Source organism: Camponotus floridanus, unplaced genomic scaffold (genome assembly GCF_003227725.1).
Source record: "Camponotus floridanus strain SB8 unplaced genomic scaffold, Cflo_v7.5 scaffold5, whole genome shotgun sequence".
NCBI classification, from domain to species: Eukaryota; Metazoa; Arthropoda; class Insecta; order Hymenoptera; family Formicidae; genus Camponotus; species Camponotus floridanus.
Genome location: NW_020229658.1, coordinates 2,552,656 through 2,580,122, shown reverse-complemented (window position 1 = coordinate 2,580,122; position 27,467 = coordinate 2,552,656). Strand labels below are relative to the sequence as shown.

Below are 27,467 nucleotides of genomic sequence, written 5' to 3'. Positions count from 1 at the left end.
CATACTCTAAATCTAATTTTTCATACACATTTGCATAAATCGCGTGATAACAAAATGCCTTACTCATCTCATAATTCATTTTCACCTATCGTTCTATCGCGTGCATATACTTATTACGATTATAAAGCAAAGCAATCAGTTATATCTTCGAAAGAATTGTGAAAGATAAGAAACCTCGACGTCAAGATTATTTACGAGCAATGTTTTCAACTTGGTGTTACATATACATATATATATATAAAATTTCTTTTATTAAAAAAGAATTGCGCACATTTTATTCGTTAATTTAAGGTATAAGTTGAGCTTTCGCGATAAAATCGACCGCGAGATCAAATACGCAATTTCACCTTGAAGTGTTGCTAAGTTTGCAAGTTCCCGGACAGGTTCCCTAGACGAGTAGCGGAACCCACCGTATTCCACCCTCTGTCGGACTTAAGCATGCGCAACATTCGCGGTGGTCAGCATTATTGAGTGGCCGGTCGCGGGGGTGAGAATATACGTGCAACCTGACTGCGGTCTATATCGGTCGATTCTAAGGACATTGTCCAGTCTCTGAACTCCCCCGCGAAACGGTCAGTAATGTCGCAACCGTACTCGACGAACGACTACATTTTTCCTTCTCGATCTTCCGTGACCAGCAAAGCCGCCGATTCGGCGCGAATTTCGCACAGTACGTATCGATATAAATCAATTGACAAGGATATCGAAATCGATATAATTTCGCACAATTCTAACTCTTTTATATTATAAATACGCAAAAATGATCTCTCTGTCTATTCATAACAATGAGAGCGCAACGATTTACATAACAAACGCGTTAAAATATTTATAGAAAAATGATGCATATCCAAAAATTAAAATTTGTCTAATACGAATAAAAAATGTTTAAAGTAGAATAATTTCTCTTGATAATAATGCTGTTTATATATGTTATAATATCTTATGATACTCTTAATCATTTAAATAATATTTGCACAAAAAATCTTTATTTTTTTATATATTATTTTATCAAGATTACACACGAACATATTTTTTCGCCATGAGCGTTAAGTAACGCAAAATTACTGCTTATATTTCGCAATTAAACTTGGTTGTAGCTAGATCTCGTGACGCAATCGATTGAATAATTCAAGAAATAATTACGAGTATCACGCTTGCGTGAACTTCGTTATGTTTTCACAAGTGCAGACGATCGATGAGCAATTAATAGACACCATAATTATCTAAGATTTTCGAGAAGCACATCTCCTTTTCTATAATAAATAAAATTACTCGAATAAAAAGCAATATTTTTGGAATTTTAAAGGAAAACCACGGTTGAAAGGCAAAGCATATCGCATAATTTTATTTGTCTTCGATCGATTCACGATGTCCGCCACGCAATCGTGCGTCTAAAGAAATTAAAAGGATGCCAGCCGGTATTTCGGCTCTGGCGCCGTCGACAGACGCAGAATCTTTCGATCATGAGACGAAGAATCCACCAGCCTTCACGATCCTGCAGAAGGATGGCCTGGACTCGAGTCTGCCGCTCCTACACATCAACGAGGACGACGAAATAAACGCGCCACGACTCACCAATCTCAAGAACATGAAAAATGCGATAAAAAATAATCTTCACAATTGTAAACGCATCAGTAAATCCAATGAACATCTAGTTCTGGCTAGTCTACAATCGAACCAGACCAATCCTCTGAGAAAGAAGCACCAGAGCAAGAGTCAGGATAGTTTAAACGAGGAAAAACCGCCTGTAATTAAACCTAGCATCATCTTATCCACAGAAGACTTCAATGAGATACTCAATGCGAAATTAAAGAAGATACAGGAACAAACCGAGGTCGAGCAAGGTCGCAGATCGCCCAAGAAGTCTATCTCGCCGCATAAAAAGCCATTTATCACGACCGTAAGGTCAGGAGAATTTCTAATGCCTCCGCCGGAAGTGGCGGCCCTACTCGGTATCACACCTAGCGGAACCGACGAAGAAACGACGGACGGATGCCCGGTTAAAAGCAGGTTTAAACCCTTAGTATCGTTGGCCAAGAGACCGGAGGTACGTCACAGTAGTCACAACGCCAGATGTCCGGCTGCCCTCAAGGCTACCGTGGACTTCTCTCTTGGCATGATGAACGCCACTACCATCGCTACAGCCTCGACCTTAGACGAGCGAGCGAGAAGATTCAAGAGGAGTGAACCGCCGTAAGTGACGCTGAGGCGATGTAGCACGATCGCGTTATGAACATCGTCCCGGCTGTTCAATTAGCATGTCGTCCTTGTTTTTTTATAATCAGTCAATTTAGGAGCGGAATTCATGATGCTCTCTTATTTTACAAAATTTTTATTCAGAGAAATATTTATCTCAATTTTCTAAAATTATATATTATATAAAATAAAAAGGTTATCATTTTTTAATATCCTCTTAGGTATAATTATGTTTTACTAGGAAAATATGTTTACTAGTTCAAAATTAATAATCTCTTTGGCCCTGAAAAGTCTCCTTCCGTCCAGTGGATTTGGTTTGCGGTAATGCGACCTCGAACCTTTTCGCAGATGCAAATCGCGATATCGAATCTTACGTTCGTTTCATATCATCCCTGCCGAAAATTCGATGCCCAAGACACCGTAGCTGTTGCTGAAATAATCGATCGGTCAAAAGAAACTGGCCGAAAGAAATGTGCGAAAAGATTTCACCTTCTTCTCAATAAGCATGTGTATATGTGAAAGATATGAAAGAGCGGAGGGTATTTCTGACTTAAAAAGCAACGGGCAGCGATGAGCTCGATTGAAGCGCGTGAATGAAAAATGATGAGAGGCACTTCGAGAGGAGGAAAAGGGCGTATAAGAAGAGCGGGAATTGTTTTTCTAGCAGATTCCCGCAGGCGCCGCGAGCTTTACCGAAAAAGTTGGCACCGATCGAGGGCATGATGAATATGCTGTCGACGCTTCGCGGGTAACGAAAACACCTTATACCAAGTGGCACCACACTTATCACTGATCTTTTATTTGATAGCAGCTGCTTTCTCCCCGCTTTTTTTTTCTTCTCATCGGTCTGATTTATTCTCGTGCGCTTGCGGTCGTGTTTGAATTATCTCTCTTTCTCTCTCTCTCTTTCTTTAAGTCATTGTCGCTCCTGATGCACCACGTTTTAAATACTCATAGAGTGAAAATTATATTTCATGAAAATGATCGATAATATTATCCTTTACTTCTCCTTTATTATTCGAAGAGTTTTTTGCATAACTAATTATTATACTAACATAAATTTAAGCTTACGATTACGACAATATAAGAGTACATTTTTTAAACAAACGTCCGATTTTTTTACTGTACAACAATTTTATCATGTCTTTGATAACGAAATAAATCTATTAACAATTGCTTTTTGCTATAAATTTAAAAAAGCAATTTTAAAGAAATTATCAAGAAATTATCAAGTCATCTATGAATATACGTAGGCCAATCTAAATGTGCTGTGCACGTAAAAGTATGTCATCAATATATAATAAATTTTACCGTGCTTGCGATAGACACTGTCGCGATTGTTATCGGAAACATTAGCGTGCAGCAGGGTCGTAGACACCATCATTTTATTACTATGCGATTAAAATGCTTCATTAAATGCGAACAGACAATCGTATCTGACACGAATATAATTTTAATGACAAGTTGCAAATTTAAAAATCATTTCTTTTTTATATATTATAATTTGCTGCATAGCGTGACATAATCTTTTAATCGTTTTATTTTATATAAATATATATATAGTTAGTATATATACTCGTCGACAATAATCGAGAGAGCAATTGGATTTCGTATTATTATTATATATCTTGACTCGAAATTGAAAAATATTGGCAAGACTAAATAACAAAAATGATTTAATAAAAAATTGGCGAAATATTTGAAAGTCCAAATAAATTAAAATAAATTAATATAATTAAAAAATAGGTAATTAAAAATGTATTAAATTCATTAAAAATTAGGTATAGAAATTACTACAACTTTATATATATTGTTATAATCTCAAAGAAATTTATTATTGCAAAGTTTGTCGATGTTTGCTCAAGAGCGACGAGTCTTGCAGTAATCATTACTCAGCATGTTAAACTCAGCTGAGCTTTTTCCAGATTTGTTTGGTGACCATTAGAAACTGCATTTCATTATAAATCGATCGTTATTTTGCAGCGAACAATCGGTTCCTTTCGGGAACATCATGTTTGACCGTCGCGTGGCTCGCGGAAGTACATTCGCTCCCGTTCCTACTCTAGTAAGTATTCTTGTGAGTCTTTCAAAATAAAAGAATCGTAATTTTTTTCATTTTATTAATTTCATTTAATTCAATTTAATTTCAATTTAATTAATTTTATTTATAATTTTATTTATAATTTTATTTATTAATTTTATTCATGAAATTCGCATTTGCCTAGATCGATGGGGAACAATCGATAGCAGCGAGGCAAGCGGAAGCGAAACGAAGATACTTGGCGAGGAAACGTGCTCAAATGCAAGCTTGCAGAGCGCTCGTTACGAGGACGGGTTCACCTCCTCCGGTTCCTGGGAGAAAGCACGAACCAGTTCAAACCGAAACCTTTCTCGAGGAGGTTAATTAAAATTCGTATATCTGTTTTTTTATTATAGCAATGAATTATTATTTCCCATTTCGACAAATAAAGCGCAAATTCAAATGTTAATATTGATTTATTATATTTAAGCTGGCCGAAAAGCCGGACGAATCCGAAGTAGCCACACAAACCGATTACTTTTTGGAAAAACCGGAACCACCAAGATACTACACCGACAAGATTGGTCAAGATGCTTGCACTCAAATTGAACCAGGAGAGGTACTTAACGGTTTTTATCATGACACTAATTTTGTAAGATATAATATTTGTATATAATATTTTTTACTATGATATTTTCAGCTCTTTGATTATGACACTGAAGTTCAACCGATTCTCGAGGTGTTGGTAGGCAAGACTATCGAGCAAGCCCTAATCGAAGTTTTAGAAGAAGAAGAAATTGCTACTCTCAAAGAACAGCAGAGAAGATTCCATGAATTACACGCTGCTGAAAAAGCTGAAGAGCAACGATTGGCGGAAGAAGAGAGAAGACGTAGAGAAGAAAAGGTACTATTTTCTCGGATTTCAATTTTTTAATATCTCGACAATCTTTTAAGTAACTTGCCTATTTTTTTTTATATTATCATAGATAGATGAAAGACGCGCGCATAAATGATTAAAAGGAAATATTTTCGATCCATTTCAGGATCGACGATTGAAACAACACGAAGAAGAGATGAAAACTCAGCAGGAAACCGAGGAACGAGTCGCGGCAGCGGTATTATTAACGGGATACATTGCTGAACTTTTACCCGCAGTTCTGGAAGGCCTGAAAATGTCTGGCTTCTTATTGGACGAAATCAAGGCCGGTTCGTGAGCTCGCAAGAAATACTGACTACTTTTTCTGAATTTGTTAACTATAAAGGTTTCTTAATTTCTCTTTATTTATCGATTTTATTTTTTGTTTAAGTTTCTTTTCGTCCTGGATTATTTTATTTTTTATTTCATCTATAATATATTAAATTGTTGCGAATATCGTGATTTGTTGCAGATGTCGAAGAAGGTTTCATGCCGTGGTTAATGAAGGAAGTTAAAAAGGAGATGGGCAACATGATTGAAAGCAGAGAATTGTTAATGGGTAAGGCTGAACGGAAAGTAAACCGGCAAAAGTGTTTTTTTTTTCTCAATTTATTCTTTCTCAAATTTCATTTGAAATATAAGAATGAAATAGATTGAATAGAGATTGATTTTTATAATAATGATATAACTTTATAGAGAGATAAATTTATAGAATAATTTAATTGTACAATTTTTTACAGAAATTATTAGAGGAATTTTGGAAAATCGCGCGCGGACGTACAGACAACTCGGTGAAGATTATGATATTTCAAAGGAAAAGAAACGTGATGAACGTGACGTAATGAGCGTAGATAATTTAGAAGAAGGTGAAACTGACAGCAATTTCGTGAATTATGAATCACCTGCGATGGAAAATCAAAACGTGATTTAATGTGGTAAATACATTTGTATATATTTGCGGTATAAAAATCGAAAATTTTATTTATAGTTAAATCAGAATTTAAAAAATTTACAAAAAAATTAAATACAATTGAACTCTAAGAGAATGAGCCAGGGCGTAAAAATAAAAATTACGGATCGTAAATATTTTACGTGATATGTACAATTCGATAATAATTTTCATTATCGCGCTATTCGATAGGCGTTAATGATGCACTTCGGTTAAAAAACGAGCAAATCGTAGTTAGCTTTCGGATTTAGGGATTCACCTTAACCAGCACAAAAGCAATTTCCGAGCCCGGTACCTTTTACATTAAGCAGTGTACACAGCTGTGCAACAAATCCATCTCCTCCGCTTGCACCCCCTGACAGGTCACCGCAAAGCTCGCAATCTCTATCGCAAACAGTAACTATCGAAAGAACGCGAAAGATCCATCGGAAATTAATTATCGATTCTCAAAGTCAGCGCGGCGTAATCTCTCATAGAAATAATGTAAAGAAAAAGTTTACTTTCGCTCAGAACGATTTATTCTAAAATAATATTTTTAACATTACACATTTTTTCATTATTGCAGAATTTTAACACGTATTGCTTTAAGAAAAAATTTAATATTCTTTTTATATATATTAATATATTATTCGTAAAACACACATGTGATGTTAATGATTCATCACTTATCTGTTTGTAGTCTAGACTGACTTGGGAATCCATAATGCTGCACTATGATTTCGAGACAGTTAAAGAAATTTATTACATTCCAAGATGTAATTTATGATTTGTTAGATCCAGTTCAAAGATATTTCTCTCCAAAAAAATTAAGTATATATTAAATAAATAAAAATATAAAAACAAAATTTATAAGCAAAACATATTTTTCTTGTCACGAATTATTCCTGTTTATTAAATTGCAACCTTTTTAATGATTCTCTCGAGATTTAAAGATAAAAACATCCCCTAGTTGGTATCTTAAAAATCACTTTTAGACTCTGGTAAATCGATTTTCATGGATTAACATCTAATCCACATTGAAGAATTGTCGCAGCTGAAGATATTTCTCTTACGTCAAAAATAACAAATGTAACATCATCAAAATAGAAAGTGTTCTTGCTACTACTATTTGGACTATTATTTCAAATAACAGAAATTTTTCAGTATAAAGTACCACAAGTGTCGTAGGTTAATTATATCAATAATGTAAAAACAGATGAAAATACCAGCAGGATTGATAAGGCGATTAATAAATTAAATTTTGTATAATTGTATAAATTGTATAATTTATAATAATTCAGAGTATATAAATTAAGTGAAATTTTGGATAAAGGAAATTTAAATAGAGAAAATCAAAAAAAGAAAGTAATGATAGAATATTTTTACTTGTGTATATAAATCTCAAAATGTACTATAAATTAGGAAAAATCTTATTATTATTTTTAATTATCCAAACTAGAAAAAATTAACATTTTTAATTGTATGAATAAATATTAAACATTTAATTCAAGACAAAATTATACTTAAGAAAATGTATTTAAATTTTTTCCTATATAAATTTGTTCATGAAAAAATAATATTTTTCAAAATATGTTCACATTGTTAACATACATATTGTTAACATCAGTATGCCTGTATGTTCACTTTAAGAATGACAGATACTATGTGACGGAAGATCATTTTCGAAATCTATCTACAGACACACATAAATCACCGATACACCGCAAAAGTAAAAAAACCTGTCCGCTCCAATCAGGATTAGATCAATCATAATGGGATGAGGTTTCACGCTGAATTGAGATCGGCACAGTTTTAAAAAGCCACCCACCCTCTTTAACTCACCCCTGGCGACGCTGAGGGAGCGGGGTGAGACAAGGGAACATATTGTATTGGATTAAATTAAGCAGGGAGCTACTTTCTCGTACCGAGTATTATATGCACAAAACTTGTGTGCCAAGTGAGTCGTGTTTTCCAGGGGGTAGTCTACCACGCGGAGGGGAGAGGAAGACCAAAGGGGGGTAAAAGATGTCCGAGATGCACCGGGCCGAGACCGGTATATGCCGCGAGGGATCTGACATTATTTTGTCATGTGAGCTGTGTCACCTGCATCTCCACATGATTTTTTTCCTCGCTGCGAATACGACACATGCGAACTTAAGAATACTTTATTGTTAAATTGCGCAAAATAAACAAAATAGCGCGTGTCATATTCTTTTGAACAAAATATATTACTCTTTATTTTTTTTTCAATTTAACTTCACAACTTTCATTTATACGATAAAAATCCTTGTACAATTTATTACATTTAACATAATTTCATATTTTGTAAAAAAAAACTATTTTTCTTGGTTACTCACTCGAGTGAAAATGAGACTGTCGTATTTTAATATTTACAGAATAGACAATCAAAGATTAGATTGACTCTTAAAATCAAGTAAACAGCTTCTAATGGTTAAATACTGCTTTCAACGCGGGACGAGTGATCAGGGATAGAGAATATATCTGTGGGGTATTCGACGGTCACGTGTCATGTTACATGGCACTCGTTTCTGCGGACAAGGGCAATATGTCGATGTGGCACGTGAACAGCGGAAATGCACTTTAACTTTTCTCTTGTATGGAATGCGACACAGACAAATTTGCAACAAAAATATGTTACATCTAAATTTTTCTCTGTATAATTTTTGTATAAAAATTATCCAAAACTGAGTAATTATTATAATAATTGTTAGCAACATTATGATATAATAGTATTGTTCTAATATTTCAAGTAATATAATAAATATAGAATCTATAAGTGAAGTAAAAAGTAATATAATATGAAATAATAAGAAAAAATCTGAAAATTATCGGAATTGTTGAATAAACAAGAAATCGCTAGAGCTCTAGATGCGATTCGCAGCGAATATTAATAATACATAAGCCGCCGTCTCGTTCGCGTGCGGCACCATTAGGGATAGACTTTTGACACTTGCAGAACCGAGACGAATCACCTTTATGGCCACCTCCCCGCAAAGGCGACCATAACTCAGAATTGCAGTAAAGGGACGCAGAACAATAGCATTGGTTCCCTTTCTACGTAGCAAAAGGATAGCACACGCATCTCCTGCCATCGACAATCCGAACTCGATACGCATAGACCGCGTCCACGCATTTTTAAATGTATGCAAAATATACTTATTGAGATAACGACGATATAATATAGAAAATTTTTATATAATGAGATGAATATATGAGTAAATTTAAATAGCTCTATATCTCAATACAAATACTTAATCTTGAAACAAAACGTGAGAACATGTATTGTATATGTAATCGATTTTTATATTTTATATGTTCTTATAATAAAATATATATAAAATATATAATAAAATATATAAGAAATTTACATTAATTTATATATTAAAGAAAACTATTAAAAATATATTTTAAAAGTTTCTTCTCTTGCGTTATACTTTTACCTTTTAAATAATATATAAAAAATGAAATTTTATTAATTAGATTCAATTCTCCAATACAAGACTAACATGCTTGTGTCTCCTCGTACATCGTCACATTGAATACTTGGTGCACGGCTTGGTACGCGAATACAAGATTGTGGAGGGTATTACCGCGCGTGGGCTTATTTTGAGCATCTCACCCTAGGGACGCAGCAATAATACGTAGATGATAATCGCGATATTAATATCGCATTGGGAAGCGCACACATGCGTGCAAGGGGACCATTGGTCACGGCGAAACACTTGCTTGCGCTTGCTGGCTCCGCGGTTCTTTGAATTGCACCCTGATTTTAGAAAGAGACGACTAGAGGGTACAACCCTCCGCCGCGATACGGGCGACAGACACAAATTTATCAACAAATTGCGAGAAAAATATAATATTTTTCCCACTACTTGATATAATATTATATATATTTACTAAAAATTATTACAAAACTTAATTAATTAAAAATTATTATTATTAAGCTTAATCATAAATATATTCATTTATTAAATTATTTAATATTAATGTTAAACGATAAATATATTTATTTATTAAATTATTTAATATTAATGTTAAACTGGCTTTAATGCATTTTATATACCATAAATGTAAAATTCCGTAAATTTTGCGTACAATTCACTCTCCAACCTCCGCCTTCTGATATTTTCCCCAATAGTTACGCCTTTACTGGGAAGATTTCCGAGTCTCTCGTCCTTCTGTTTACTACCCACGAATCGTGCAAAGGGGGGCTGGAACACTTGCCGCGTACATTTTGGGGCACGATAGAATGGCGAAACACTCGTGCTCGAGTTTCCAGCGACCAGAGAGGGGTTGCAAGGGATGGTGCGGCTTGTGAACACTCGTGTCATTCCCTGCTCTGACATCGTACACGTGGATGAATCACGTCGCCCGTAAGAAATCCGCAGCCTGAAGGGACCATGCTCTTCTTCTGGTTCCGGATCAGGCTGGTAAGCTACGCGTAGCTTTAAAAGCTTGTCTTAGGAGAATTCAGAAGAATTATGTTCAAAGCTCGAACATAATTAAGAGAAAGAAGTAATTTAGAGTTATTAATAAAAGAAGTAATATAGAGTTATTAATAAATATTTATTTAAAAAATATCACATTTAATTTAATTATCTGTATTTTTTTACTTTTGTCTTCTATACTATTGTCTTCATAGAAAATTTTTTAATTCAAATATTGAATCTTAGATATGTGAACATTTTTATATATGTTAAAATATTTAAAGAAACAATTTATTAATTAACGTTTTGTTTTTAATTGTTTCATTTAATAATAAAAAAATCATAATATTTTTTATAGGAGGGAATTTTTATGATATAAAAATCAATCATTACATTATTTTTCAATTCAATTGGAATAATCCTAAAAAATTCTTAAGAATACGCTATAATTTCAAAATAAAAGATATACTTAATTTAAAATGAAGATATACTTAATTTAAAATGAATCTCATATTGAATAAACTTCATAAACTTATTTAAAAACGATCATGTTTCTTCATAAATAATTTGTAATTCGTGAGATATATTAAATATGACTCCATTTTTTTTAAATAGACATTGAAATGTTTATAAATAAATAATTGGATTAAAAAATCATGTAGAATAATCATTTATTCATTTGTGAAATAAAAAAATAAATCTTTTACTTCGCAAAATGTTGTAACTTTAATCGTCGATATTTAATTATTGCGATATTCCATTATCACGTGAATAATTAATCTTGTCGTTGAAAAGAGAAGTGTGTCATGTGCATCCAGAAGAGTTTTACGAGATCATCTATCTCGCAAATGTAAAAAAGAGAGAGATACGTATTGATATCGCACCCGATCGTGCCGAGTGCATCAAGATCGACGAAAGATTAAGCAAATTCATACGATATCGCGCCTACGCGATCGACGGCCCGGACCACCGAGAAGAATGAGCCACTTAATTTCCTAATCAACCGTTGATTCAGATGCACCTTTCGGCCGATCCCTCGTAATACAGAGACGCATAGTAGGCCGCAGCTGAGCCAAACAATGTCCTTTCACATGAGGCTTTTATAGCCCTATTGGCGTACTGAAAGTCCGCTCCTGGTTCGCTATCCTGTCGATCCGCGAATCAAGCCATGTCTTCGTCAAAATCGCAAAAATGAATATATTTTGATTTATCATACTTTGTAATAATACTACCGTAATCAAGCATGATGTCTATTCTCTCTACTTTTACGAAGATATATTTTATCGTGAAACGCATATTTCAGCTTAAACAATTTTTAAATATAATAATTCACATAATATTTTCACTTATATTTGTATGAGGATTTTCTATTTATTATAGCAAGTGCTACTTTTCTGCCACGTGCTACTTTTCTATATATTATTAATATATAGAAAAATTGAGATATATACGCTCTCATTTATTAATAATTGATTTAAATAAATTGCGTTGTAATTTTGCATAAATGTAAATGCGAAATCTATTTATAGATATTAATTACATATTAATAATTTATTTAAATAGATCTTGCATTTATTTAAATGCAATACGATTTATTTAAATTAATTATTCATAAATGAGAATATTGTATCTTAAATTTTCTGTTGTTATTTTCCTATATATTAACAATATGCAAGATCCAATATCACGTGGCGAAAAAGTAGCACCTGCTGCAGCAAATAGAATATCCCCGAGAGTTCACGACCAGCTAGCTCCTCCTATTCTGTATGGTTGCACCAACGACATGGTTCAGAAGCAACCAAAGGGTCCATCTATGACCGATTCCTAAGTAGAATTACGTATATGTATACTCATACAGAGAAATATAGAGGGGAGAACACAGCAGTTACACCAATGCTCAAAATTAGGCACCACCCCCAGTATATATTTAAAGCGTCCACGAAATCGTCTCTATGTTAGTTGATATCTTAACTTGGTGCCATGACTAGTATACAGATCATTAATGTTCAACGATTCAAGATACACTTTGAAACAATTTTATTATGACAAAAATACGAATACGAAAATGTTGTGGTGTATTTCTTTCGAAATTTTATGGTGTTTAACGTTTCGAAACTTTTACTATATCGATATTTTTAATGTGATAGAAAAAATTATCATCAACTCCCAAATGCATCTTCTGGAAATATAGTTTATAAAGAAAAAAAATCTTAAAAAAAAGAAAAATCGAGGTTTGTAACCTTTTTAAAGCACAAAGAAAAACTTTACAAGAAAATTCTTTTAACATGAATCAAGCTACAATTCCTATAGCATATCCTGTAGTGACAGAAGCAGAAACAGTGATGACAAGAAGTGAAAGACTGGAAAGAGCTAGTTTATTGCAAAGATATCCGATGCAAGGACACTCAGTGCAAAGATATCCAATGCAGAGATATCAAGTGCAAGAATGCCCAGTGCAAAGATATATTAATTTATCGATGAATGAAAGACCCAACTTCTTCATGAGCAGACCGCTCGTTCGAGCTGCTGGACTTCTCAATGAAAATTCAACGACAGAAATTATCGACGTGAATATGTTGCCTCAAAAAAACACATCGATCATTCGAAATGTATGTAGCAAAAATATATAGAATATTAAAAAAACATATTCTGCATTTCATTTCAATATTTCAAGTGAAACATTTTTCATTTCCACGTATTTTACTTATCAAAATGATAAAAAAGTTGAAGGAAATAATATATTGCGATGGAATAATTCTGTCAAAAAAATTTATGGAATTTTTATCATCAAATAAATAGTTTTCTATTCATGTTAATATTTTTAATCATAACGTGATCATTATTCAATAATGAATTTCTGGATCAAAATAAATTTTGCTACGTTTTTATTTTTTAATATCTTGAATGTGAAGCAAAGATTCATTTAAGAAAACTCTAATACACATAATTTTTTATTTTATATAATTTTTATAATAAACTCTTTTTTTATTTTGGAATGAACTAATAAATCTTAAATTTTAATTTGACTATTAATAACAACATTGAACTTTCATGGTGAAACATGAGTGAAAATTTTATTTCATTTGAATGAACTAAATTTCTTTGATTGAGTTATTATTTTTATTTATTTCGAATAATTTTTGCATTTAATAATTGCAATAGAGTAATCTCAATATACATATAAAAATATAGAATATTTCACAAAATCTTAATTTTCTAATTTTAATTAAAAATTATTAATGATCCAGAGTGTCATCGAAGTTATTGACATTGGCGGTCGACTCCATTGCCTCAATGAACCCATAAGTTCGTCATATTGGCTAAAGATGATTACCTTAGCAACAGATTTTCAAAATGCCAATATTTTACTTATGACTAGCAACAGTGGACTCATATTGAAAGTGATAAAAGACTTACTTCCAGGAGAACCATTATTCATGTGGTTCGCAGATTGCACTTTAAATATGTTAAACATTCCCTTTTTAACTCCAGCCAATTGTGATATTCAAGGTATGAGATCAATTTATTAAGCAAAGTAATCAATCATGAAAATTTATTAATCGTAAATTTTTAATAACTTTTTGATGATAATTATTAGATATTTCCTTAATAATTTTATAACAACACACTATCAATTTAATAATTAAAAATTTTTCCCGATATTATTTCGTTTGATCTTTAAATATGAAATTTGTAATAGTTATTTATAATGAAATTGCATCAATCGATAGTTCTAATACATGCATGTATATATAATATATTTTAATTATTGAATAATATACACATTTATATCATTTGGCATTATTATATATTAGTACAATTATATAAATATTAAATTTTATTTGATGCAAATATTTTAATTACGCGATGGATATTAAATTTTATATTGACTCGAGTGACCGTCGCAATCAAAAATAATTAAAACGTTTTTATAATTAGTAAAAATTTCTACTTATAATTTCAAATTACGCACATTAATATATATAATACTAATATAAGATAATAAATGCAATATTAAATAACTGGATATTTATTAATTGCTTATCAATTTTAAATAATTACAGGTCAAGTCTACACGTGCCATATTTGTAAAAGATGTTTCGACTATCCAAACCCTTTAAAACTACACTTGCTATTAGATTGCAATCAGAAGGACAACAGTTATATTTGGACGCTCTTGGCGAATAAAATTGTTTGTCCTCCGAGAACGAGCCTATCCTTCAATCAATATTCAGAAAGAAGTTTTACATTCCAGTTAAATCCTCTGCCCGTATCCAAATCGATAACGTTACCGGTCAATATTCCATCATATTTGACACAAACGACGGAAGCGAATCGGTCGATGAAGAACGATTCGCCGTGTTCATTAAATCGACTGTCACCCCTGTCCTCGAATAATCCCTCGCCGATTCCAACGTATCCTTTACCAGAAGTCTTACCGAGTTCATCGGCTTACAAATCGTCCGTGGAGAACCTAATGGATCGTCGCATGATTTTAAAACCTTACAATGTTTTGATGCATCGAGATCGGATGCCCTACAACTGTCCCACAGAAGAATCTGGGAAGAAAGCAGATCCTGCGGAAGTAGAGACACGCGCTAGCGAAATCGGCAAATGCAACGAAGGATACAGATGCATCTTCTGCAACAAGATCTATTCGAGAAAGTATGGTCTGCGGATTCACATTAGGACGCACACCGGTTATAAGCCTCTGACTTGCAAGGTTTGCGAGCATAGATTTGGAGATCCTAGTAATCTTAACAAGCACGTGAGATTACACGTGACAGACGACAGTCGTTATAAGTGCGACATATGCGGCAAGGTACTAGTTAGGAGAAGAGATCTGGAGAGACATAAAAATTCCTGGCATTCCGAAAAGAACGATGATAATGTTTCCGATGTCGAAATTAACGACGGAATTTAAGAATGGCAAATTTTGCGAATTTTTATTTAAAATAATAGGTGTTTATCTCACATAAGTGGCGAATAATAGGTGTTTATCTCACATAGGTGCTAAAGAGAACGTTTGCGATAAATCGAGAAAAACTCGAAAACGATTGTAAATATTAAAATTTTAAATACAGACGGAAAAATTATTTGAAAGTTAGTCATAAAAATAATATTGTTTCTCGCTATTCGGCACATTTTATAGCAATTATTAATTCTTCATCATTAGAAAAACTTTTGTAATTAGTTATAAATAATATTATTATATAATTATTATTATATAATTAATGATGTGTACATAACTTGAATCAAATTATAAATCATCCTTGTTTATAAATATAGCTTTATATATGTGTTGAGAAAGTAAAAAGAATAAAAAACCCGATTTGTCTTTATTACAAATTTCTTGTATCAGTCAGAAAAAAATATATTTTTTGTTGATGTTAAAAATAAAAAATTCTACGCATCATCAATTTCTATTCTTAATCATTAATACTTTTACATTATTTCATATTCTTTTATATTTTGATAGCATTGACAAAAAGTATGCTAAAACTGTAAAGTTATAATTTAACAGAAAACATATTTGCAAATAATGTATAATTTGAATCAAACTATAAATCGTCCTTGCTTATAAATATAGCTTTATATACATATTGAAAAAGTAAAAAAAAATTGAAAAATCGATTTGTCCGTATCACAAATTTCTTGCATCAGTCAGAAAAAAAATTTTGTTAATGTTAAAAATTCTACACATCATCAATTTCTATTCTTAATCATTGATATCTTTACATTATTTCATATTCTTTTATAGCATCGATAAAAACGGATATGATAAAACTGTAAAGTTATAACTTAACAGAAAACACATTTAATATATAAAATAATATATATGATTTGATGCAAATAATATATATGATTTGAATCAAACTGTAAATCATCCTTGTTTATAAATATAACTTTATATACGTATTGAAAAAGAGAAAAAAAATCTATTCGTCTTTATTACAAATTTCTTGTATCAGTCAGAAAAAAAAATATATTTTTTGTTAATGTTAAAATTAAAAATATTTAACCATCATCAATTTCTATTCTTTCTTAATCATTAATATCTTTACATTATTTTATATTATTTTATATTTTGATAGCACCGATGAAAAGTATCATAAAATTGTTAAGTTATAACTTAACAGAAAACACATTTGCAAACAATATGATTAATTTATCTCTTAAAAGTAGAGCTACATGAATTAAGCACATCAATTTATATAAATACTGTTCTTCTTTCTTTTAAAAAACGATACATATACGTTCATAACCGATTTAATCAGCTTTATGAACGAAAGATATTTTTGCTTGCAAATATGCGATCCACTTTTTGAGGATGTATGAATAATTAATTTTTTTATGTATTTATATAATTAGCCATGTAAAAATCACAACAGTAAATTCACTCACCGATATCGTTGTATAATGGTTGTTGTTGCTAAGTGCCTCCCTCAAATACTAAAAAAGAAGAAAAACAAGTTAGATAAATTCAAGAAGATTTATTACAAGAAAAACATTATAGATCTCAAAATTTATATCGTACATTGGTGAAATAAGTTATCGGATGCCATTTTTCGATTTTTTTCATCGCGCTAAACATTTTAACACTATTTTGCACCATGCACTTTGAAAAAAACAGAACGTAATCAGTGTAGCCAACTGAAAAGAATAAAAAAATTTTTTTAGAGCAATGTCAGCGCCACTTCTATCAAAGCTCCATACCATGTTGTTATTCAGTCGGTTCTATCGGCATCGACTGCATCCATATTTTGCACACATCTGATATTAGGGCTTTAAACGCGGATATTTAATATCAGTGAGTATAAAATAATTTTATTGCTGACAAAACATGTGAAAAATCTCGCTCAGAAAAACTCAAACTTATTTCTCGAACAAATCACTTATAATATCGAGAAAACGTAATAATACATGTATCTTGTATATACTTGTGATGTAACAACCTTGCCAATATCATTTCATCTAATGTAAAAGAAACGTGTTTCTAAAAATTTACTCATTTTTTTAGCATATTGAAATGGCCACTCTCGCTCGTACCTTACGTCCTTACCTAAGATGCATCCAGAACCAAAGAAGAACCTATGCAGAAGTTGCCAGTGACCAAATGAAGTTTACATTTGCTGGTGCTAATCAGGTAAAATTAGAGTAGAAAATTATGCAAGTGGTAAAAATATTATAATAATCATTTTTTAACACTAACATTTAATGTTTACTTTTTCTACATTAGGTATTCTATGATCAAGCTGCGATTCGTCAAGTCGATGTACCTTCCTTCTCAGGTGCATTTGGCATTTTACCAAAACATGTTCCTACACTGGCAGTGTTAAAACCTGGAGTAGTTACAGTATATGAAGAAGATGGTTCGACAAAGAAAGTTTTTGTCTCATCTGGCACAGTCACCATAAATGAAGACAACAGTGTACAGGTATATAATATTTTCAAAATAATAAGTATAGCTATTTTCAAAATAATAAGTATAGATTCTAAAGTAATATATTATCTATTTGTTTTTATCTATTAGATTTTAGCAGAAGAAGCTCATCCAGTAGAAAATATTGATAGTTCAGCAGCAAGAGATATCCTTACTAAGGCTCAGCAACAGCTTTCCTCGGCAACAACAGATAAAGACAAAGCTGAAGCAGCTATTGCGGTTGAAGTTGGGGAAGCTCTTGTGCAAGCTGCACAATAAATATTATAAGTAATATTATATACACATTCACTAAAAGTTTTAGGAGAAAGCATGTGTTCGACACATCTTCATCATAATAGCTGTATAACAATGTGGCAAAAATAAAAATATATTAAGTCATATATGTATATATTTGATTAAAAACAGATCACTGTGCTAATTTTCATTCCGTTATATGAAAATTTATTATTATTAAAACTAAAGAAAATAAGAAATACAAAGGATAATATTGTTATATAGATAGATATAAATAGTTATTAAATATTCTTTATTGATGTTAGTTTTGGTATTTGTTCATTAACAATAAATATGCTGCCATTTACAAGCTATTTAGGTACAATGATTTTATTGCAAGTACTTACAACAGCCATAAAAATTTTCACGCTTTAAACTGATAAAAATATTTTTTTCAATCTACTTATTATTATGATAATGCATAAAAACAACGAATATAAATCTGAAATCTAGTACCACATTACTACTGTAATATCATAAATACTTTAGATGTTCATAAGTATTTGGCACTTCTTAATTAACCTAAAGATTATAAAGTTCTCCTTGATATGCAAAAAGTTTTTTTTTGTAAATATCATAAAACAGCAACAGAAAATAATATTCCTAGAATTAACACTGTAACATATTTTTTAGGGAAACATACATTCAATTGTTAAATAAATAAAATTCTCTTATACAAATATTATATGTATGTATGTATGTGTATGTATATATATATATATATATATATATATATATATATATATATAAAATTTTTGGTATTATCATTTACATGCTGTACATATTTTTAACAAGTTCTTTAGTAATGTTATAAATCAATATTACATAGAAAAAACAGCATATATATTTGTGACTGAGATATATCAAGAAATATAACATCTATTTATTTTTGGATAAGCTATAAAATATTATTTGTTCATATCAATATCATTAATTTGTATAAAGATAATAATATATCGTATATTTATTGCCTTATATTCATATATGTGTGTATCGTTAGTTTTATCTCAGTTCTTTTTTAATATAATATTTGAATATTTCATTGTTGTGGACACTTTATTTGTATTATCACAAATTTTTTTTAACGCAACAGAGTACTTTTGTTTATAAACATTTTTTGTAAAAAAAGTCTATAAATATTTGGCACAAATTATATAATATATGTATAGAATCAATTATAAGATTCTATTAAATATAGATATAAGTATGATATAGACATATGTATGTACAGTCATATATTCTCAATTTGTCCTAGATAAAATATTTGAAAGGCAAAAATTACCCAAGGCGAATTAAAGCTATCAAATGTAAAATCACATCTTTATAGGGAAAAAAAAGACGTTACATGAAGATAGCATTATTTTCTTGTGTGACTAGTTAATGAAGAAAATATGTGATTTATTGATTTCTGGCTAATTGACACTTCAGCAAGGATGGTAGCAATTTTTCCCTACAACACATATTTGTGGTATTGGTACTTTTACAGCAATTGCTAAATACTTTCTGTAGTTGTTGTAATGTCTTTAAACAAATTACAACACAGCAAGAATCACAACCACCGGACTCGGTGTTGCAGGAACATCCACTTTGCAAGGAAGACACGAAGTCATCTACGATTTTTATTGTATCTTTTTTCACAACTTCCGTCTCATCAGAGTTATGTGTGCAATTCTGGCAATTTTGTAAATTATCGCATTTGCAATCGTTACATTTACATATATCAGCATCTGCTGTAATCTCTTGCAGAACATTTTTATTATCTTTTTTGTTTTTAATATTACTTATACTCTTGTGCTCATAATCGGCAGCTTTTTGATACTGTACAATCTCGGTATTTGCTAAAGTATATTCCATATTCACTGTATTAATATTTCTTAAATTTTCCATAGGCAGCAATTGAGAATCTATCTCTAATGGATAAGGTTCTGGACCTACTAAATCAACCAGGGAATGAACTGCTGTGGAAAAAGCGTTTAACTCAGACCAAGACTGTGCTTTCAACGTGGGTGCAGTTGCCAATGCCGTAACATCTATCCAAGATGAAGGTAATTCTTCTTCCGTGGCTATCGCGAGTTCAACAGCTTCGGATTGCGCGTTTGTAATGACAGTGTCTGCGCACAGATCGTGATTTGAAACCGCATTGAGAGAGTCTCCACTTTGCAAAGTCGCATCATTCATGAACGAGAGAGCATCCATTCCATTCTCGAAAAGAGTTTCATTCGAGGAACTTATAATATCCGGAATATGACTAGTAATACAATTGGCACTATATAACGCGTTACTGTCGGCTATACTTTCTGCATTCGAGCGGTTTGCAAATATATCGTCAGAAACAGTGGAGGATTCGTTTTTGTACTGTTTTATATCACTTGTGAAATCTGTTCCTTCCGAAATATGCGCTATTGTGTTTTGCAAACCATCCTGCATAATCTTTTGTCCTAAGTTTATCGGGATAGATTGATCCTGCTTATCTATGCTATCACTACACACTTCTGATAACGAGGATGACTTCTGCGGATGATGCCTAACTATATCCGTTAAATTATCATGTTGCATATTTGATTCAGTCATTTGATCGAATACTTTAAATTCGTAATCCTCATTATTGTTAAAAGCATCAACCGCGTGTTCGTTAAAATTATCTAACGCGCGCATATCCGTTGCGAGAAGTGCAACTTCGGTGGTTCTATTATTCGAGTCTTCTACATCTTTGGTAGAGATATAATCGAGTCTTACATCCAATTTGCGATGATTCATAATGTCCATTGTTACATTGGTGGGAACTACTTGTCCTACTGTATCATTTTCCGTAGAAATATATGATATATTTTCATGATTTTGCGCGAGATCTGAAGATATTGGTATGACAGCGTATGACGGTATAATGGTGTCACTCGCGCTAACTTTCACAAGTTTCAATTCCAATTGAGTCACCTTTTTTTGTTTCTCAATAGCATCGTCACTCCTGTTGTCTCTACGCTTCTGTTAGGAAAATAAAAAAATAGAATTTGATATAATTAAAAGAAGTAGTTAGTTTGATATAATTAACGTAAAATATTTCTTTTATTATATTTCTGAAATATTTTTAATTTTTTATTTTAATATTCTTACCGTTTCATTATTCACAGTTTTATTATGCGTTTTTATGTGGCTTTTTAAACTGTGAGGAGTAGTAAAACGTCGTCTGCAATTTTCGAAGGTACAAACATACGGTCGTTCGCCTGTATGTGTCCTCTTGTGCGTTTTTAAATGATGCGAAGCTGTAAAAGCTTTTCCGCAACCCTTTTCTCTGCACCTTAAAATAAATATAAAATAATATAATTTCACATATAATTATAATATCTATACAAAGTGTATAATGTATAATAATTTGTATAAAGAAATTAGTTGAGTTTCATAAGATCCATTTTTTCCATTCTATTTACTGTGTTTATAAGATAATAATTGTAATATCCTCTTTTTCAATATTATAGAGGAAGTATTAAGGAAAACATACTTGTATGGTCTTTCTTGAGTATGAGTACGTATATGTTTCTTGAGATCGCTTAAAGTAGTGAAGAATTTAACGCATCCAGTCTCTTCGCAGTTGAATGTATTGCCACTATGAAGTCTTTGGTGAGCTCTCAGTCTGTAAAGGGTATTGAATGCTTTCTCGCAGCCTTTGTGATTGCATTCGAACGGTTTTACTTTTGTGTGTACCCTAATGTGGATCTTTAGGCTGTAGGATGTGAGAAAGGCCTTGCCGCAATTCGGCTCTGCGCATTTAAATCGATACTCGCCTGAAAGTTTTGAGAATTCCCTCCACATAAAAAGATTGCAGGGCTACCTATCTCTTGCAGTATCTGAAAGCCATGCAGGTCGAAGCGTTCCCTTTATACCAGCATTGATGACTTAATAATATCGCCGCAAAAATTATAAATGTGATTTTATTGCTAGCATCAACACATGGTAATATGAATTTTACACTTACCTGGATCCTTTCATCCAATGAATATGCAAAAACAAGAGCACATGTTAATATGACATAAAAAATTGTATATTAAACAAGCATCACATGCAAAGCATGATTTTCTTAATGATATAAAAACAAATATGGATTAAACAAATATGAGTGAGGCAGTCAATAAAAATTATGAAATAATGAAAATTCTTTCAAAATAAACATATTAATTAAAATAAAAGATTTTAAAAATATTAATTTAAATATGAAATTAAATATTAATAAATATTAATTTAAATATAACTTGTATATATAAATTGTATTTTAAAAAATGTTATTATATATTATATTTATAAGTTAATTATATATTATATTTATATATTAATATATTATTTATTTTATTATATATATGTATGTATATAATCATTTTTATTATTAAATTTCAGTTTTTTTTTAGTAAATCGTATATAGTAAATCATATATGTTAAGAACATTTTATTGTATTATGAAAGTTTTATACTCTGATTTTTTATCACACCTATTATTTAAAAAACACGAAACTACATGTAATTATTTTTTGATAGAAAAAATTTTATTTTAAAATCTTACCTTTATGTGTTTTCAGATGGGTACGCAAATTTCCAATGGTACTGTATGTTCTGCTGCAGCCTTCGTATTGGCAATTATAACGATTGATGTGCTTCTGACTAGTATCCGGGTCAATATTTTCAATTGCGACAGTTTCATGAGAAGTTGCATGATCTTCAAATAATATATCTTGCTCTTGATGAATTTCATCCTTTTGAATGATTATATGTTGAATATGCCTATATATACATATATATATATGTAGATACATATATTTGATATTTACTTCTCTTTAATTGTTAAAAAAATAATATAAATTAGATTTTATCTTCTGTCTTAAATTATATTTTCTTCCATATATTTAACAATTTAAAGTATTATTTAAACAATATTTTTTATTTAATTGTGGAATTAAAATGGTATTTTACATTTGCTTTATTATTTCGGAAACTTTTCAATTTCTCATACATGAAAAATATGTAACATATAAACACAAGCATGCCAATTTTATTACTAGGTTTTGCTAGAAGATTTTGCTAGATTATGTATGTAGTAGTTAAATTATGTATATAATAGTAGGTATGAATAATACACATTTGCTATATGTGGATATCACTAAAAATAAATTTATAACAAACAGATGCTTCCGTTTTCGTCCAATAAGAAAATGCAAAATCATCATATTGCAACTAATATTAGATAATATTATAACATATAAAAACAATATTTTTTAATAATAATAATTTTTAATAATAATAATAATAAATCACACAATTACAACTCATAATTCATTGTCCATTTCATGAATATAAATTATTAATAAATGAAAGAGAAAAAATACAATATGCATATTTATATTTTAATGTACAATAAAAAACATAGTATGTATGTATATATATGTATATATGTGTATATATATATATACATATACTACATGTGATATAGTGATATAGCTTTATTTTGAAATTTTGTTACACAGAAATAAAATTATGAAAATCTTGAGAAACTTATATACGAGGGAATACATCGGCGAGACGTAAACGTTCGCGTGTCATTCGAACGCCCATTTTTCTCAGATTAATGAATTAAGGCTCTTGTTTCAAAACTCGTTATAGCCTTATAAGGAGGGGGACGAGAAATGTACCGACTATCACCCGAGCGCAAAGTATCGACGGTACCCGATTCGAGATTAACGGATCCAATCGCGAAAATAACGTCAGTACTAGCAAAACGATCGGAAAACGAGACCGCGAGATCGAGATTGCCGAGGGGAATTTCGAAATCGGGAAAAACTCACCCGGTCGTGTTGTCATCGGCGGGTATCGGCCTCTCGTTGATAGCAGCTTCGTCGTCGGAGTACTTTTCATCGAACACCGTACTCTCCTCGTAGACCTCGAAACCCGTCAAGTCCAGGGTGTTGTCCAAGCAGTCTTGCAGATCATGCGTCTCGAGAAGCCTGTCCAAACTGTCCCCGATACCATCGGCATCCTCGTCTTCTTGAAATTTGTCGCTTTCCCACGTCGCCATACTTTCTTGGGGCTGCGCGACAAACAAATCGCGCGACGGCCTCTCTGTCGACGCTCCGATATAATCTGCGATTGATAAGACAGGTCGCCGGACGATCGTTATCGACGCAAATATTGCACAATTAGTGCATGTAAGTGGGACACAGATGTCAGGATAATTTTATTTTTGAGCGCCTAACTTCACTTTCGTTCTTTAAATTCTCAGAGAAAGGATCAACAACTGTCCGCAGCTCCAGCTTTCTCTTTTATAATCAGGTAAAAAGAAATCTGTCGTAATTCTTGATATTTAATATTATCTATTATGAAATAAAGTAATAATACTTGTTAGAAGAATAATAATACTTTCGAACAGAAATAAAATCAAACAAAATAGTTGAATGATTTATAGTTAATGATTAATTAATTACTGTCTATCTATAATTAATTATAATTATTACTTAGTTAAAATGATCAATATTTCATTCACAGAAGTTTCTTGACAAGAAGTTGGAGTCACAAAGTTAATCAATCGTCAGAGCATTTAATCCAGACTTATAATTCGTCTCGAATATTCACTGAAGAAAGTTGGGTCTGGATCACTTCAGGAATTTGTTAAAACATTTCGCAGGTATTTTACGTACATATTTATTATCATTTTTTACGAATCTATTTTATGTTATTTACGAGACTTATGGTACTATAAATACTAATTCGTATGCGTGTGTAAATATAATATCATTATTATTCAAGTTGTGATATTGCATACGCATCAAACACATTACTGATTTATACTTTAGCCAAAGTAGCATATACTCGTCATGATCTTGTTTAACTTAATCCTACGATATTTCGATATATACATATATAGTATCTCTTTAATATTCTTAAATGTATATCAAGAAATTCTCTAGTTATCTATCTTAGTCTATCATGTTATATTCCTATTAATCTTAATGAAATTCTGTTTGTTGACATTAATTTTTCCATATTCTTTCCTTCTCTCTATCTCTTAAATCTTAAAATTCTGAAAGAAAATTTTTCAATTTATGAATATTATATCTCAAAAAAATATAATTTAAGATACACTTATTTTGTTATTTTTTTATCACTTCTCAATAATAATAATTTAAAAATTTAACGATTATCTCTTTTTTTATAAACAATGTAATAATTTTAGAATTTTTACTGAATATTTACATTACTAATAAAAACTTATTATATGGGTTTACTTTACTTAACGAGCAAACTCACATTTTTTGCATAATACTGATTACATATGTTTGAACGAATCGTTATAGCATGGAGATAAAAAATGAAATTGTTTAAAGTTAATATATAGATTTATTTATTATTATTATCTTTAGTGTCAGTGTCTAAATGTCTGTGTATAAATTATAATGTAAGATTTTTTATTAGTTTGTTTTAGAAGACCTACTTTGCCAATCATTAATAAACGAGATAAAAATGTCGCGTTTTTTTTTGCAAAAAAACGATAACGTAATGTGTCGTTACGTATTCTTATCTGTATAATCCTTTCGTTCTTTACATTCTGGGATCTATATTTCAGAGTTATTGAATGTTACATGCAAAATAAATATTTTCATTAGTTCTCAAGTCATTAATGATAGAGTACGCTTTTCTCATTTCGTATCTAACAATAAATGTTTATCTGTGCTACATATCACAAACGGAAAAACTAACTGACATTTCTACTTGAACGATGTCATCGTAGCCTATTAAGTTTTTGTTTTGCTCGCCTTGATATTAAATTATAATGTAGTGTGTATGCATATAAAAAATTTTACATATAAAAAACTTTTTCTGTCGGATTACAATGTGCCGAATCATCTTATCGATGATCGAAGCTTGTTTCGCACACGATTCTCATGTGATATATAGAAAAGAATGAAAGATTAAATATTTATATATTCCCCTTTTATTTCCTTTTAAAAACTGATTTCTCTTTAATTCCATACCCTTTTGCAGACTACAGATGACAATATCTGATTATGCTTTATTTAAAATGCAAGATATCGGTATTCTATTATTATCTTTGCGTATCTTTTCATCTCTCTCTAAAGCGAATATGAAAATATTATAGATGCAATATTTCCTGTCCTATTCCATGTCTCGATAATCTCGGGGAGCATTTAACATATAATCACAATATATAAATGTCGCGATATGTACGTGCTCTTTATGATTGCGTCGATTAGTTTTATTTTTCTTCTAGCGGATAGACAGTAGTTATCTGAAGAATCGTCATCGTGATGTCAGAAAATAATTAACAGTGACAGTCGGACAGTGTTAGTCTGTCACGCCGTCAAATTTTTGAGCAGGATACAGTCGTGCGTTAATTGCTCGCTTGTAACGTTAATATTTACACTCTATCGGTAGCAGATTAATATCATGAAATGTGAAGCACACCGGAAAGGCCTCATAAACACACATACGTATGTACGCATACATATATGACAGACATATTTCCCATTTATTTTACCGACATCGCAGTTAAAGCGGCTAAGTAGAAAAACTTAGTTTACAGACCGACAGTAGTATATACGGCCGCTTCAGGGCGGACACACCGTCACTCAAGCTAGTTTTGGTATAGTTAATATAGTTTTAAGAGTTATAATGTTCTCTAAGTAATTTTTAGCAATTTATATTCACTCTATTTGACGAATCTAGCGTCGTTCGAATTGGAATTAATACCAAACTACTATAATTTAGGATCGATTACTTTCGATCGGAAATGACAAGAGTGTTATCAGTATGAAAAGGTCCGATCTCGGTGAAACATTTAGCTTGTTTGTGTATTGCCGTGAGTATTGATAGGAATATGAGATACACTTGGTATGTTTTTAATTCTTATTTTTAAAACTCGATGCATCAGCTCCATTTATTTTATTTTTATCTTGAATTTGATGCGCGCAATTTTTCATAAATACAAATTATACAAGCCACAAGATGTTGGAAACTTTTACATTTTCGTGAAAAAATTAAAAGTTATATCTCTTTCAAATATTTTTATTCATATATTTTTATCTTGTTTTTCACTTTGTAGAACATTATATAAAAATGCATTAAATGCCTTTTTTACACATTGATGTATGCGAAGTCCTTGTCATCACGTCGACATGATTTCTTCGAGTCGGCTTTGTAGCCTCGCGTTTCTCCCACGCATATCTCAAGAATCTCATTAAAAACGG

General features: G+C 31.2%; 4 protein-coding genes across 11 annotated transcripts; 3 read left to right on the top strand and 1 right to left on the bottom strand.

The window, feature by feature from the left end:
- The first annotated feature begins 545 nt into the window (after nucleotides 1-545).
- Nucleotides 546-8,221, top strand: LOC105249893 (radial spoke head protein 3 homolog B). Of its 6 annotated transcripts, none has more exons than XM_025412366.1 (11): nucleotides 550-670; nucleotides 1,307-2,193; nucleotides 2,861-2,944; nucleotides 4,180-4,261; nucleotides 4,422-4,595; nucleotides 4,707-4,835; nucleotides 4,917-5,120; nucleotides 5,260-5,422; nucleotides 5,605-5,691; nucleotides 5,873-6,067; nucleotides 8,036-8,221. In XM_025412366.1, exons 2-10 carry the CDS (start codon nucleotides 1,409-1,411, stop codon nucleotides 6,061-6,063), a joined length of 1,899 nt encoding a protein of 632 aa, XP_025268151.1. In that variant the 5' UTR covers nucleotides 550-670; nucleotides 1,307-1,408; the 3' UTR covers nucleotides 6,064-6,067; nucleotides 8,036-8,221. The 6 variants fall into 6 exon arrangements, with proteins under 6 accessions (XP_025268154.1, XP_025268151.1, XP_025268150.1 ...); XM_025412365.1 differs by lacking the exon at nucleotides 8,036-8,221 and adding an exon at nucleotides 6,761-6,890; XM_025412367.1 differs by lacking the exon at nucleotides 8,036-8,221 and having other exon boundaries at nucleotides 2,864-2,944; nucleotides 5,873-6,890.
- A 4,572-nt stretch (nucleotides 8,222-12,793) lies between these two features.
- Nucleotides 12,794-15,432, top strand: LOC112639162 (zinc finger protein Xfin). Its single transcript, XM_025412282.1, has 3 exons — nucleotides 12,794-13,117; nucleotides 13,757-14,018; nucleotides 14,573-15,432. Exons 1-3 carry the CDS (start codon nucleotides 12,794-12,796, stop codon nucleotides 15,430-15,432), a joined length of 1,446 nt encoding a protein of 481 aa, XP_025268067.1.
- A 1,788-nt stretch (nucleotides 15,433-17,220) lies between these two features.
- Nucleotides 17,221-18,330, top strand: LOC105249891 (ATP synthase subunit delta, mitochondrial). The gene is made up of 4 exons (XM_011255664.2): nucleotides 17,221-17,319; nucleotides 17,530-17,655; nucleotides 17,749-17,946; nucleotides 18,043-18,330. Exons 2-4 carry the CDS (start codon nucleotides 17,539-17,541, stop codon nucleotides 18,208-18,210), a joined length of 483 nt encoding a protein of 160 aa, XP_011253966.1. The 5' UTR covers nucleotides 17,221-17,319; nucleotides 17,530-17,538; the 3' UTR covers nucleotides 18,211-18,330.
- Nucleotides 18,331-19,437: 1,107 nt separating this feature from the next.
- LOC105249892 (zinc finger protein 148) lies at nucleotides 19,438-24,307 on the bottom strand. Of its 3 annotated transcripts, none has more exons than XM_011255665.3 (5): nucleotides 24,051-24,307; nucleotides 22,775-22,992; nucleotides 21,722-22,004; nucleotides 21,337-21,520; nucleotides 19,438-21,207 (listed from the first exon to the last, which is right to left on the bottom strand). In XM_011255665.3, exons 1-5 carry the CDS (start codon nucleotides 24,278-24,280, stop codon nucleotides 19,624-19,626), a joined length of 2,499 nt encoding a protein of 832 aa, XP_011253967.1. In that variant the 5' UTR covers nucleotides 24,281-24,307; the 3' UTR covers nucleotides 19,438-19,623. The 3 variants fall into 3 exon arrangements, with proteins under 3 accessions (XP_011253967.1, XP_011253968.1, XP_011253969.1); XM_011255666.2 differs by lacking the exon at nucleotides 24,051-24,307 and adding an exon at nucleotides 22,196-22,202 and having other exon boundaries at nucleotides 21,722-22,067; nucleotides 22,775-22,899; XM_011255667.2 differs by lacking the exon at nucleotides 24,051-24,307 and having other exon boundaries at nucleotides 21,722-22,067; nucleotides 22,775-22,848.
- Nucleotides 24,308-27,467: the final 3,160 nt, after the last annotated feature.

Bases quoted from the DNA above. Each gene is read 5' to 3' on its own strand.
- LOC105249893 (XM_025412366.1), top strand. From the start codon at position 1,409: ATGCCAGCCGGTATTTCGGCTCTGGCGCCGTCGACAGACGCAGAATCT. The intron at 2,194-2,860 runs GTAAGTGACGCT...TTGTTTTTCTAG, and splicing joins TTCAAGAGGAGTGAACCGCC to CAGATTCCCGCAGGCGCCGC. The intron at 4,596-4,706 runs GTTAATTAAAAT...ATTATATTTAAG, and splicing joins CCGAAACCTTTCTCGAGGAG to CTGGCCGAAAAGCCGGACGA.
- LOC112639162 (XM_025412282.1), top strand. From the start codon at position 12,794: ATGAATCAAGCTACAATTCCTATAGCATATCCTGTAGTGACAGAAGCA. The intron at 13,118-13,756 runs GTATGTAGCAAA...TTAATGATCCAG, and splicing joins ACACATCGATCATTCGAAAT to AGTGTCATCGAAGTTATTGA. The intron at 14,019-14,572 runs GTATGAGATCAA...AAATAATTACAG, and splicing joins AGCCAATTGTGATATTCAAG to GTCAAGTCTACACGTGCCAT.
- LOC105249891 (XM_011255664.2), top strand. From the start codon at position 17,539: ATGGCCACTCTCGCTCGTACCTTACGTCCTTACCTAAGATGCATCCAG. The intron at 17,656-17,748 runs GTAAAATTAGAG...TTTCTACATTAG, and splicing joins CATTTGCTGGTGCTAATCAG to GTATTCTATGATCAAGCTGC. The intron at 17,947-18,042 runs GTATATAATATT...TTTATCTATTAG, and splicing joins ATGAAGACAACAGTGTACAG to ATTTTAGCAGAAGAAGCTCA.
- LOC105249892 (XM_011255665.3), bottom strand. From the start codon at position 24,280: ATGGCGACGTGGGAAAGCGACAAATTTCAAGAAGACGAGGATGCCGAT. The intron at 22,993-24,050 runs GTGAGTTTTTCC...ATGTATATATAG, and splicing joins GCCGATGACAACACGACCGG to GCATATTCAACATATAATCA. The intron at 21,208-21,336 runs GTAAGAATATTA...TTTTCCTAACAG, and splicing joins AAACTGTGAATAATGAAACG to AAGCGTAGAGACAACAGGAG.